The sequence below is a fragment of the Protomyctophum bolini genome (genome assembly GCF_963924005.1).
Source record: "Protomyctophum bolini genome assembly, chromosome: 17".
Classification (NCBI taxonomy): Eukaryota; Metazoa; Chordata; class Actinopteri; order Myctophiformes; family Myctophidae; genus Protomyctophum; species Protomyctophum bolini.
The window spans coordinates 40,981,137-40,995,544 of NC_137878.1; the positions used below are offsets into that span (position 1 = coordinate 40,981,137).

Genomic DNA, 14,408 nt, shown 5'->3' on the forward strand with positions numbered 1-14,408 from the left:
AACCACCGGCTAGAAGGCTGTTTCAACCAATCAAATTGCTTCCTCGAAACGACCTGTGGTAGAATTGAGCTTTGAGGTGATATATGTTTGTCTCTGTCTGTCTCTCTCTCCCTCTCTCTCCCCCCCCCCCACCCCTACAGTATGTTCTGGTGGACGCCCCGTCCTGCCAGGTTCTGGCCGCGGTCACCCTGCAGCTGCTCCAGTTCCAGGAGGATTCCTTCGGACGCCAGGCCCCCTCCCCCGCCCTCACCAAGCTGCCTGTGAGTCTGTCTGTCTGTGAGTCTGTCTGTCTGTCTGTCTGTCTGTCTGTCTGTCTGTCTGTCTGTCTGTCTGTCTGTCAGTGGCAGCACACCTAAACCTAACCTTAACCCTCTCCCAATCCGTAACGCACCCCTCGCCAACCTTAATCCGGTTGTTTTAACGCACAGTGTTTATAAAGTATTGTAATAACTGTCTCTGCAGACACAGTGTTTCCTGGATGTCCGGCCAGGAGGGGGACTCTGCCACATTCTGGGTTCTGCCTACAAGTTCAAGGTGGAGCAGGGCTGGTGAGTAAATGATCCATAGATCCATAGAGCAGGGCTGGTGAGTAAATGATCCATAGATCCATAGAGCAGGGCTGGTGAGTAAATGCTCCATAGCTCCATAGATCCATAGAACCACTGCCGGAGTTCTAACATCTCCTTCCCCGGCCGTGTTCCTCACAGGCGCCGGTTTGACCTCCAGAACCCGTCCAGGACCGAACGCAACGTGGAGATGTTCAGCACCATGGAGAGGGCCCTGATCCAGGTGAGACGCACGCACGCACACACACACGCACGCATGCACGCGACGCACACACGCACCTACGCACGCACACACACGCACCTACGCACGCACCTACGCACACACACACGCACCTACGCACGCACTCGATGCACGCACGCACGCACAGTGTCAGACCACCAGGTAGACTGTATTGATTACATAAACATGTCATTTAGTGTGTCAAACTGACACATTGAGCCTACACACACACACACACACACACACACACACACACACACACACACACACACAGTATAAGCCTTCCCCCAGTAGGGTACCTCAGTAGATCCTGTGATCTTCTGCGGCCAGATGTATAATTTCCTGGGGGTCTATTAGGACTATAGTAAATAATACAAAAATAAATCACCATAACATTTAGTAAAAAAAAATACACATTTAGCCCCATGCTCGAATTATTTTACTTACTTTTATTAGGCTTAAACTTAAAGGTCAAAAGTCATAGGTTTAAAAAAATTCAAAATTGCACAGAGTCCAGAAACTGGAATGAATGGTCTCGGATATTTCAGAAAAGCAAAATAGGAAGAATGATAAATACCTGAACAACATCATCATATATATATATATATATTTTTTTTTAAATTGTAATAATTGTTTGTCATGAAAAAGTCTCCTTCCCGCGCTGCGCTGTTTCACATATTATGCCGTGTTTGGACCTGACAACATGGTTCAAGAAAGTGAAGTTATGAGATTTTATTTTGCTTCGTTCCATGTGTGCGCTTTTGCGTGCGTGTGCGTGCGCGTGCGTGTGCGTGCGTGTGCGTGCGTGTGCGTGTGTGTGTGTGTGTGTGTGTGTGCGTGCGTGCGTGTGTGTGTGCGTGTGTGTGTGCGTGTGTGTGTGTGTGTGTGTGTGTGTGTGTGCAGAACAACTGCCTGACGCGCCCCACGGTGTACCTGGATGCTGTGTTGGAGTTCGAGCTAGCCATGAGGCTGACTGGCATCGTCACCAAGCACCAGGTACGTTAATCCATTCTGACCTGAGATCAGATTCTATAAACGTCTTCTACATCCCCCGACAGTTTTCCATTCTGACCCGAGATCAGATTCTATAAACGTCTTCTACATCCCCCGACAGTTTTCCATTCTGACCCGAGATCAGATTCTATAAACGTCTTCTACATCCCCCGACAGTTTTCCATTCTGACCCGAGATCAGATTCTATAAACGTCTTCTACATCCCCCGACAGTTTTCCATTCTGACCCGAGATCAGATTCTATAAACGTCTTCTACATCCCCCGACAGTTTTCCATTCTGACCCGAGATCAGATTCTATAAACGTCTTCTACATCCCCCGACAGTTTTCCATTCTGACCCGAGATCAGATTCTATAAACGTCTTCTACATCCCCCGACAGTTTTCCATTCTGACCCGAGATCAGATTCTATAAACGTCTTCTACATCCCCCGACAGTTTTCCATTCTGACCCGAGATCAGATTCTATAAACGTCTTCTACATCCCCCGACAGTTTTCCATTCTGACCCGAGATCAGATTCTATAAACGTCTTCTACATCCCCCGACAGTTTTCCATTCTGACCCGAGATCAGATTCTATAAACGTCTTCTACATCCCCCGACAGTTTTCCATTCTGACCCGAGATCAGATTCTATAAACGTCTTCTACATCCCCCGACAGTTTTCCATTCTGACCCGAGATCAGATTCTATAAACGTCTTCTACATCCCCCGACAGTTTTCCATTCTGACCCGAGATCAGATTCTATAAACGTCTTCTACATCCCCCGACAGTTTTCCATTCTGACCTGAGATCAGATTCTATAAACGTCTTCTACATCCCCCGACAGTTTTCCATTCTGACCTGAGATCAGATTCTATAAACGTCTTCTACATTCCCCGACAGTTTTCTGAAAAAAGCTATGTTTCTATGTCAGTCGTTCTTTCGATTTTTCAAAAATAGCAGACCTACAAAGCTCGTAGCGCGCCACTCGGTGGCGTGCTATGTGCTTGTAGATCTGCTATGTTTCAATTAGAGTTAAAAACTCGGAAAGAATATATATTCAAAGATTTGCGCCACATTTTCACGATTCTTCAAAAATAGCAGACCTATACAAGCTCAAAGTGCCGCGCTATGAGCTTGTTATACTTGTTATACTTTAGCTTGTTATACTTTAGCTACTTTTTCACTAGCTAAAGTATAACATAATGCTTAAAACAAAACAAAAGGGGTTCCCGCCCAGAATGGGCGAACACTTTAACCAATAGGTCAACTCAACTCACCTCTGCTTTCTATGGCAGGATCCGCCGGGAGAATCTAGACGCAGCTGAGCGACATGAGACTAATTAATTAGAGCGACAGACAGACAGAGAGAGAGAGGAGTGTGTGTGTGTGTGTCTGTACGTGTGTGTGTGTGTGTGTGTTTCTGTACGTGTGTGTGTGCGTCAATTTAACAAACGATCAGAAAGCGGCAGAGAGTGATGTTGAGTGACGTTTGCGCTACTGTACTGTTACTGTATCGGATTGAAGTGGAACTCCTCGGCCCCAGACCTTTTTTTTTTGTGGGTTTCCGAAGGCTAATGTGCGTGTCAGTGACAGGGCTTCTGGGTAATGTAGTTGGTAATGTAGTTCCGAGGCTAATGTGTGTCAGTGACGGTGCTTCTGGGTAATGTAGTTGTAATGTAGTTGGTAATGTAGTTGCGAGGCTAATGTGTGTGTCAGTGACGGGGCTTCTGGGTAATGTAGTTGTAATGTAGTTGGTAATGTAGTTCCGAGGCTAATGTGTGTGTCAGTGACGGTGCTTCTGGGTAATGTAGTTGAAATGTTGTGTCCACACAGGCCTCGCTGACTGAGGACCGAATGCTCGCCACTCACCATGTCTACCCGGCCCAGCCTTCTGCAGAGGAAGGTGTGTGTGTGTGTGTGTGTGTGTGTGTGTGTGTGTGTGTGTGTGTGTGTGTGTGTGTGTGTGTGTGTGTGTGTGTGTGTGTGTGTGTGTGTGTGAGAATGTATAAACACAGCACTGTAAAAATAGACTGGTTTGATCACAAAGACACGCATGTCAATTCACTACAAGATATTCCAAATACCCCAGATATTGTGTTCATCAATGAAATTAGAAGAAACTGTCACTATATTTGAAATAGGCTGCCCATTTTGATTTGTATATGGACACTTGTTTTACATCCAAACTTATGAAATATCAGCTTCTGGTGGAACGTATTATGGCCTTGGGATATATAACTGTCAACTTATTGTCCTTGTATTTGGAAGTCTGGGCCATGTCCATAAACTTGTGCTCAGGGGTTTGCAATTGGGTGGATTGGTAAAAACAAATGCAAAAAAAGCTGGCTAAATACTGTTCTGTCTCAGCTACTATGGGCAGTCTGTCTGTCTGGAGAAGGTGTTGTTTCATTTATCCCTAGGTGGCTTAAAAAACCCCAAACAAACATCCTGTCTAGTAGTGTCAAGTAATAGCATGTCAACAATGTGCTATATATATATATATATTTTTTTTTTCTCTTCTTTTCCCTCTGTGTGTTAAGCATGTGCAGCAGCTATATCTGGTTGGACCATATAATGTATAACCTAATTCTGATCAGTGTTTGGGGTCTATTGTATTACGCCTCTTGTGCAGATCCAAATAAAATATTTCAAGTGTGTGTGTGTGTGTGTGTGTGTGTGTGTGTGTGTGTGTGTGTGTGTGTGCTAACACTGTACAAGTTTGTGACTTTTAAGTGATGCATTTCTTCGTTTTATTATATTATATTATATTTGTTGCAGACGAATGGATTCGTCCAATCATGCGTAAAGACAAACATGTCCTGGTTCACTGGGGAATGAATCCTGACAGGTATGCACGCACGCACGCATGCACGCACGCATGCACGCACGCACGCAAGCACTTTCGGCACTGAATCTGTTAGAATACAAAAAAAGTATTTTAAAATACAAGAAAAAGTTTTTAAATGCATGTATTTCAAATACATGCCCATCTCTGTAGTGCGCGTGCACACAGCTTATAATGCTTTAATTCCCTCATCTCACACTGTTATCAAATATATAACAATATATAACAAATATCAAATGCCTCTGATCATCCTCTGTAGCGCTGTTTTTAACCTCATGCCATCTGGATAAAGATACAGAACCTCACCGTGTTTATGAACAGAACTCCTGAAGAGGAATCTCCTTATCCGGGACAATAAAGATTATTATTATTAATATTATTAATATTATTATTATTATCTGTCCAATAGTTATGACACCTGGCTGTCGTCGGGGGAGGTGGACGGGGAAGTTGAGGAGCAGCCACACCCAGAGAAGCCCTGGAAGGTACGCACGCACACACACACGCACCCTCGCACGCACGCACCCTCGCACGCACGCACACACGCACGCACGCACACACGCACCCTCGCACACACGCACACACGCACGCACGCACGCACGCACGCACGCACGCACGCACGCACGCACGCACGCACGCACGCACGCACGCACGCACGCACGCACACACACACACTGTCAGTAACACCCTCTCTGACAAGGGTTCGTGGACTTGTCATCAACATGTCCGCGGCAAGGACTTGCTCTTGTCCGTGTGTTGTTCAGAGCCCATTTCAACGTAGCACACACTGGACTGACATCCTGTCTGGGTGTCCATCTTTTTTTTTTAATATATATTTTTCATCCCACGATTTTGTAACCCATTTTTCACCCATGTGCCAATCATCTAATGTGATCCTGGGCTCTACACACCCTCCGCCAACCTGGGGAGAGCAACGGACTTGAACTCATGCTCCCTTCATGCCTGAGTGTCCAAGTTGCTCCTTTACAACCTGACAGGGGGGAGTTTCCCTGGTTGGACGTAGCGCGTGGAAGGAACACGTTATTCCAACCAGTTCCTTTCCCCTCCATCAGGCGCCCCGGCTGGCCCGGGGGGGGGGGGGGGCAGTATAGTGACCAGGATTACTGGGTGTCCATCTTTAATGCTAAATGAATAGCATTTAGCAGATGCTCTTAATCCAGAGCGACTTACATTAAGCAAGAACAAAAAAGCATGGGAATAATACATCACATAAAAAGCATTTATCATGAAGCATGCGTAAGCTAAGAACGCAACGGTGGAATATCTATATAATGAAACTATACATATAAACTATACATATATACTATAACATGCTATACATTATGTACTATGACGTGCTATGACTACATACAATGCAATTATAGTGCTGTCTACATAACATGCTATATCTAAGTCTACAGAAATGCTATGTAAGGGGGTATATAGGGTAAGTGGTTAGCAGTTAATTTGTTAGTGTGTGTGTGTGTGTGCTCCTGTGTGTGTGTGTGTGTGTGCTCCTGTGTGTGTGTGTGTGTGTGTAGGTCCATGCAGGCTGGGTTCTGGACACAGACGTGTTTAACGAGTGGATGAACGAGGAGGACTACCAGGTGGACGAGAGACACACGCCCATCATCCTCCGACGGCGCGTCTTTCTCCGTGACGACCAGGTGTGTGTGTGTGTGTGACGTGTGTGTGTGGCGTTTGTGGTATTATTGACCAATCGGCATCACCCTAGCCTGAAAGCCCTCCTGCTCAGCGCCCTGGGCAAGACCTAAGCCGAAACGACTATCAGCGGGATTTTAGCGGAAGTGAAATCGTCGATGCTTTATACAAATCAGTTTACATTCTCCGCGAATGAAACACGTGTTGTGATTGGTCGGGAAAATATCGTATCCGGGGGAAATGCATTTGACGGCTGTTCCGGAGGATACGTCCGCCGATAGCTTCTCTGCCTTACGTTGTGACCAGGCTTTACTTTATGCGTCTCTGTCTTACGTTGTGACCAGGCTTTACTTTATGCTTCTCTGCCTTAGGTTGTGACCAGGCTTTACTTTATGCTTCTCTGCCTTACGTTGTGACCAGGCTTTACTTTATGCTTCTCCGCCTTACGTTGTGACCAGGCTTTACTTTATGCTTCTCTGCCTTACGTTGTGACCAGGCTTTACTTTATGCGTCTCTGTCTTACGTTGTGACCAGGCTTTACTTTATGCTTCTCTGCCTTACGTTGTGACCAGGCTTTACTTTATGCTTCTCTGTCTTACGTTGTGACCAGGCTTTACTTTATGCTTCTCTGTCTTACGTTGTGACCAGGCTTTACTTTATGCTTCTCTGCCTTACGTTGTGACCAGGCTTTACTTTATGCTTCTCTGCCTTACGTTGTGACCAGGCTTTACTTTATGCTTCTCTGTCTTACGTTGTGACCAGGCTTTACTTTATGCTTCTCTGCCTTACGTTGTGACCAGGCTTTACTTTATGCTTCTCTGTCTTACGTTGTGACCAGGCTTTACTTTATGCTTCTCTGCCTTACGTTGTGACCAGGCTTTACTTTATGCTTCTCTGCATTACGTTGTGACCAGGCTTTACTTTATGCTTCTCTGCCTTACGTTGTGACCAGGCTTTACTTTATGCTTCTCTGTCTTACGTTGTGACCAGGCTTTACTTTATGCTTCTCTGCCTTACGTTGTGACCAGGCTTTACTTTATGCTTCTCTGTCTTACGTTGTGACCAGGCTTTACTTTATGCTTCTCTGCCTTACGTTGTGACCAGGCTTTACTTTATGCTTCTCTGTCTTACGTTGTGACCAGGCTTTACTTTATGCTTCTCTGCCTTACGTTGTGACCAGGCTTTACTTCATGCTTCTCTGCCTTACGTTGTGACCAGGCTTTACTTTATGCTTCTCTGTCTTACGTTGTGACCAGGCTTTACTTTATGCTTCTCTGTCTTACGTTGTGACCAGGCTTTACTTTATGCTTCTCTGCCTTACGTTGTGACCAGGCTTTACTTTATGCTTCTCTGTCTTACGTTGTGACCAGGCTTTACTTTATGCTTCTCTGTCTTACGTTGTGACCAGGCTTTACTTTATGCTTCTCTGCCTTACGTTGTGACCAGGCTTTACTTTATGCTTCTCTGTCTTACGTTGTGACCAGGCTTTACTTTATGCTTCTCTGCCTTACGTTGTGACCAGGCTTTACTTTATGCTTCTCTGTCTTACGTTGTGACCAGGCTTTACTTTATGCTTCTCCGCCTTACGTTGTGACCAGGCTTTACTTTATGCTTCTCTGCCTTACGTTGTGACCAGGCTTTACTTTATGCTTCTCTGCCTTACGTTGTGACCAGGCTTTACTTTATGCTTCTCCGCCTTACGTTGTGACCAGGCTTTACTTTATGCTTCTCTGCCTTACGTTGTGACCAGGCTTTACTTTATGCTTCTCTGTCTTACGTTGTGACCAGGCTTTACTTTATGCTTCTCTGCCTTACGTTGTGACCAGGCTTTACTTTATGCTTCTCTGTCTTACGTTGTGACCAGGCTTTACTTTATGCTTCTCTGCCTTACGTTGTGACCAGGCTTTTCTTTATGCTTCTCTGCCTTACGTTGTGACCAGGCTTTACTTTATGCTTCTCTGCCTTACGCTGTGACCAGGCTTTTCTTCATGCTTCTCTGCCTTACGTTGTGACCAGGCTTTACTTTATGCTTCTCTGCCTTACGCTGTGACCAGGCTTTACTTTATGCTTCTCTGTCTTACGTTGTGACCAGGCTTTACTTTATGCTTCTCTGTCTTACGTTGTGACCAGGCTTTACTTTATGCTTCTCTGCCTTACGTTGTGACCAGGCTTTACTTTATGCTTCTCTGCCTTACGTTGTGACCAGGCTTTACTTTATGCTTCTCTGTCTTACGTTGTGACCAGGCTTTACTTTATGCTTCTCTGTCTTACGTTGTGACCAGGCTTTACTTTATGCTTCTCTGTCTTACGTTGTGACCAGGCTTTACTTTATGCTTCTCTGTCTTACGTTGTGACCAGGCTTTACTTTATGCTTCTCTGCCTTACGTTGTGACCAGGCTTTACTTTATGCTTCTCTGTCTTACGTTGTGACCAGGCTTTACTTTATGCTTCTCTGTCTTACGTTGTGACCAGGCTTTACTTTATGCTTCTCTGCCTTACGTTGTGACCAGGCTTTACTTTATGCTTCTCTGTCTTACGTTGTGACCAGGCTTTACTTTATGCTTCTCTGTCTTACGCTGTGACCAGGCTTTACTTTATGCTTCTCTGTCTTACGCTGTGACCAGGCTTTACTTTATGCTTCTCTGCCTTACGTTGTGACCAGGCTTTACTTTATGCTTCTCTGCCTTACGTTGTGACCAGGCTTTACTTTATGCTTCTCTGCCTTACGTTGTGACCAGGCTTTACTTTATGCTTCTCTGCCTTACGTTGTGACCAGGCTTTACTTTATGCTTCTCTGTCTTACGTTGTGACCAGGCTTTACTTTATGCTTCTCTGCCTTACGTTGTGACCAGGCTTTACTTTATGCTTCTCTGCCTTAGGTTGTGACCAGGCTTTACTTTATGCTTCTCTGTCTTACGTTGTGACCAGGCTTTACTTTATGCTTCTCTGTCTTACGTTGTGACCAGGCTTTACTTTATGCTTCTCTGTCTTACGTTGTGACCAGGCTTTACTTTATGCTTCTCTGTCTTACGTTGTGACCAGGCTTTACTTTATGCTTCTCTGCCTTACGTTGTGACCAGGCTTTACTTTATGCTTCTCTGCCTTACGTTGTGACCAGGCTTTACTTTATGCTTCTCTGTCTTACGTTGTGACCAGGCTTTACTTTATGCTTCTCTGTCTTACGTTGTGACCAGGCTTTACTTTATGCTTCTCTGCCTTACGTTGTGACCAGGCTTTACTTTATGCTTCTCTGCCTTACGTTGTGACCAGGCTTTACTTTATGCTTCTCTGTCTTACGTTGTGACCAGGCTTTACTTTATGCTTCTCTGTCTTACGTTGTGACCAGGCTTTACTTTATGCTTCTCTGTCTTACGTTGTGACCAGGCTTTACTTTATGCTTCTCTGCCTTACGTTGTGACCAGGCTTTACTTCATGCTTCTCTGCCTTACGTTGTGACCAGGCTTTACTTTATGCTTCTCTGTCTTACTGTACGTTGTGACCAGGCTTTACTTTATGCTTCTCTGTCTTACGTTGTGACCAGGCTTTACTTTATGCTTCTCTGTCTTACGTTGTGACCAGGCTTTACTTTATGCTTCTCTGCCTTACGTTGTGACCAGGCTTTACTTTATGCTTCTCTGTCTTACGTTGTGACCAGGCTTTACTTTATGCTTCTCTGCCTTACGTTGTGACCAGGCTTTACTTTATGCTTCTCTGTCTTACGTTGTGACCAGGCTTTACTTTATGCTTCTCCGCCTTACGTTGTGACCAGGCTTTACTTTATGCTTCTCTGCCTTACGTTGTGACCAGGCTTTACTTTATGCTTCTCTGCCTTACGTTGTGACCAGGCTTTACTTTATGCTTCTCCGCCTTACGTTGTGACCAGGCTTTACTTTATGCTTCTCTGCCTTACGTTGTGACCAGGCTTTACTTTATGCTTCTCTGTCTTACGTTGTGACCAGGCTTTACTTTATGCTTCTCTGCCTTACGTTGTGACCAGGCTTTACTTTATGCTTCTCTGTCTTACGTTGTGACCAGGCTTTACTTTATGCTTCTCTGCCTTACGTTGTGACCAGGCTTTTCTTTATGCTTCTCTGCCTTACGTTGTGACCAGGCTTTACTTTATGCTTCTCTGCCTTACGCTGTGACCAGGCTTTTCTTCATGCTTCTCTGCCTTACGTTGTGACCAGGCTTTACTTTATGCTTCTCTGCCTTACGCTGTGACCAGGCTTTACTTTATGCTTCTCTGTCTTACGTTGTGACCAGGCTTTACTTTATGCTTCTCTGTCTTACGTTGTGACCAGGCTTTACTTTATGCTTCTCTGCCTTACGTTGTGACCAGGCTTTACTTTATGCTTCTCTGCCTTACGTTGTGACCAGGCTTTACTTTATGCTTCTCTGTCTTACGTTGTGACCAGGCTTTACTTTATGCTTCTCTGTCTTACGTTGTGACCAGGCTTTACTTTATGCTTCTCTGTCTTACGTTGTGACCAGGCTTTACTTTATGCTTCTCTGTCTTACGTTGTGACCAGGCTTTACTTTATGCTTCTCTGCCTTACGTTGTGACCAGGCTTTACTTTATGCTTCTCTGTCTTACGTTGTGACCAGGCTTTACTTTATGCTTCTCTGTCTTACGTTGTGACCAGGCTTTACTTTATGCTTCTCTGCCTTACGTTGTGACCAGGCTTTACTTTATGCTTCTCTGTCTTACGTTGTGACCAGGCTTTACTTTATGCTTCTCTGCCTTACGTTGTGACCAGGCTTTACTTTATGCTTCTCTGTCTTACGTTGTGACCAGGCTTTACTTTATGCTTCTCTGTCTTACGTTGTGACCAGGCTTTACTTCATGCTTCTCTGTCTTACGTTGTGACCAGGCTTTACTTCATGCTTCTCTGCCTTACGCTGTGACCAGGCTTTACTTTATGCTTCTCTGCCTTACGCTGTGACCAGGCTTTACTTTATGCTTCTCTGCCTTACGCTGTGACCAGGCTTTACTTTATGCTTCTCTGCCTTACGTTATGACCAGGCTTTACTTCATGCTTCTCTGCCTTACGTTGTGACCAGGCTTTACTTCATGCTTCTCTGCCTTACGCTGTGACCAGGCTTTACTTTATGCTTCTCTGCCTTACGTTATGACCAGGCTTTACTTTATGCTTCTCTGCCTTACGTTGTGACCAGGCTTTACTTTATGCTTCTCTGCCTTACGTTGTGACCAGGCTTTACTTTATGCTTCTCTGTCTTACGTTGTGACCAGGCTTTACTTTATGCTTCTCTGCCTTACGTTGTGACCAGGCTTTACTTTATGCTTCTCTGCCTTACGTTGTGACCAGGCTTTACTTTATGCTTCTCTATCTTACGTTGTGACCAGGCTTTACTTCATGCTTCTCTGCCTTAGGTTGTGACCAGGCTTTTCTTTATGCTTCTCTGCCTTAGGTTGTGACCAGGCTTTACTTCATGCTTCTCTGCCTTACGTTGTGACCAGGCTTTACTTTATGCTTCTCTGTCTTACGTTGTGACCAGGCTTTACTTTATGCTTCTCTGCCTTACGTTGTGACCAGGCTTTACTTTATGCTTCTCTGTCTTACGTTGTGACCAGGCTTTACTTTATGCTTCTCTGCCTTACGTTGTGACCAGGCTTTACTTTATGCTTCTCTGCCTTACGTTGTGACCAGGCTTTACTTTATGCTTCTCTACCTTACGTTGTGACCAGGCTTTACTTCATGCTTCTCTGCCTTACGTTGTGACGAGGCTTTACTTTATGCTTCTCTGCATTACGTTGTGACCAGGCTTTACTTTATGCTTTTCTGCCTTACGTTGTGACCAGGCTTTACTTTATGCTTCTCTGCCTTACGTTGTGACCAGGCTTTACTTTATGCTTCTCTGCCTTACGCTGTGACCAGGCTTTACTTTATGCTTCTCTGTCTTACGTTGTGACCAGGCTTTACTTTATGCTTCTCTGTCTTACGTTGTGACCAGGCTTTACTTTATGCTTCTCTGTCTTACGTTGTGACCAGGCTTTACTTTATGCTTCTCTGCCTTACGTTGTGACCAGGCTTTACTTTATGCTTCTCTGCCTTACGCTGTGACCAGGCTTTACTTTATGCTTCTCTGTCTTACGTTGTGACCAGGCTTTACTTTATGCTTCTCTGTCTTACGTTGTGACCAGGCTTTACTTTATGCTTCTCTGTCTTACGTTGTGACCAGGCTTTACTTTATGCTTCTCTGCCTTACGTTGTGACCAGGCTTTACTTTATGCTTCTCTGTCTTACGTTGTGACCAGGCTTTACTTTATGCTTCTCTGCCTTACGTTGTGACCAGGCTTTACTTTATGCTTCTCTGCCTTACGCTGTGACCAGGCTTTACTTTATGCTTCTCTGCCTTACGTTGTGACCAGGCTTTACTTTATGCTTCTCTGTCTTACGTTGTGACCAGGCTTTACTTTATGCTTCTCTGCCTTACGTTGTGACCAGGCTTTACTTTATGCTTCTCTGTCTTACGTTGTGACCAGGCTTTACTTTATGCTTCTCTGCCTTACGTTGTGACCAGGCTTTACTTTATGCTTCTCTGTCTTACGTTGTGACCAGGCTTTACTTTATGCTTCTCTGCCTTACGTTGTGACCAGGCTTTACTTTATGCTTCTCTGCCTTACGTTGTGACCAGGCTTTACTTTATGCTTCTCTGTCTTACGTTGTGACCAGGCTTTACTTTATGCTTCTCTGTCTTACGTTGTGACCAGGCTTTACTTTATGCTTCTCTGTCTTACGTTGTGACCAGGCTTTACTTTATGCTTCTCTGCCTTACGTTGTGACGAGGCTTTACTTTATGCTTCTCTGCCTTACATTGTGACCAGGCTTTACTTTATGCTTCTCTGCCTTAGGTTGTGACCAGGCTTTACTTTATGCTTCTCTGCCTTACGTTGTGACGAGGCTTTACTTTATGCTTCTCTGTCTTACGTTGTGACCAGGCTTTACTTTATGCTTCTCTGCCTTACGTTGTGACGAGGCTTTACTTTATGCTTCTCTGTCTTACGTTGTGACCAGGCTTTACTTCATGCTTCTCTGTCTTACGTTGTGACCAGGCTTTACTTTATGCTTCTCTGTCTTACGTTGTGACCAGGCTTTACTTTATGCTTCTCTGTCTTACGTTGTGACCAGGCTTTACTTTATGCTTCTCTGCCTTACGCTGTGACCAGGCTTTACTTTATGCTTCTCTGCCTTACGCTGTGACCAGGCTTTACTTTATGCTTCTCTGCCTTACGTTGTGACCAGGCTTTACTTTATGCTTCTCTGTCTTACGTTGTGACCAGGCTTTACTTTATGCTTCTCTGCCTTACGTTGTGACCAGGCTTTACTTTATGCTTCTCTGTCTTACGTTTTGACCAGGCTTTACTTTATGCTTCTCTGCCTTATGTTGTGACCAGGCTTTACTTTATGCTTCTCTGTCTTACGTTGTGACCAGGCTTTACTTTATGCTTCTCTGCCTTACGTTGTGACCAGGCTTTACTTTATGCTTCTCTGCCTTACGTTGTGACCAGGCTTTACTTTATGCTTCTCTGTCTTACGTTGTGACCAGGCTTTACTTTATGCTTCTCTGTCTTACGTTGTGACCAGGCTTTACTTTATGCTTCTCTGTCTTACGTTGTGACCAGGCTTTACTTTATGCTTCTCTGTCTTACGTTGTGACCAGGCTTTACTTTATGCTTCTCTGCCTTACGTTGTGACCAGGCTTTACTTTATGCTTCTCTGCCTTACATTGTGACCAGGCTTTACTTTATGCTTCTCTGCCTTAGGTTGTGACCAGGCTTTACTTTATGCTTCTCTGCCTTACGTTGTGACCAGGCTTTACTTTATGCTTCTCTGTCTTACGTTGTGACCAGGCTTTACTTTATGCTTCTCTGCCTTACGCTGTGACCAGGCTTTACTTTATGCTTCTCTGCCTTACGTTGTGACCAGGCTTTACTTTATGCTTCTCTGTCTTACGTTGTGACCAGGCTTTACTTTATGCTTCTCTGCCTTACGTTGTGACCAGGCTTTACTTTATGCTTCTCTGTCTTACGTTGTGACCAGGCTTTACTTTATGCTTCTCTGCCTTACGTTGTGACCAGGCTTTACTTTATGCTT

The 14,408-nt window shown here is 44.8% G+C and overlaps 1 protein-coding gene across 1 annotated transcript in view; it reads left to right on the plus strand.

Annotated features, from left to right (window-relative positions):
* LOC308331784 (SWI/SNF complex subunit SMARCC1-like) overlaps positions 1–14,408 on the plus strand; it is a 47,797-nt gene that overhangs the window by 2,867 nt on the left and 30,522 nt on the right. Inside the window, 8 exon segments of the mRNA XM_080787278.1 lie at positions 141–260; positions 463–548; positions 708–789; positions 1,690–1,782; positions 3,618–3,687; positions 4,563–4,632; positions 5,039–5,114; positions 6,171–6,296. Coding sequence (XP_080643404.1) covers positions 141–260; positions 463–548; positions 708–789; positions 1,690–1,782; positions 3,618–3,687; positions 4,563–4,632; positions 5,039–5,114; positions 6,171–6,296 — 723 coding nt within the window.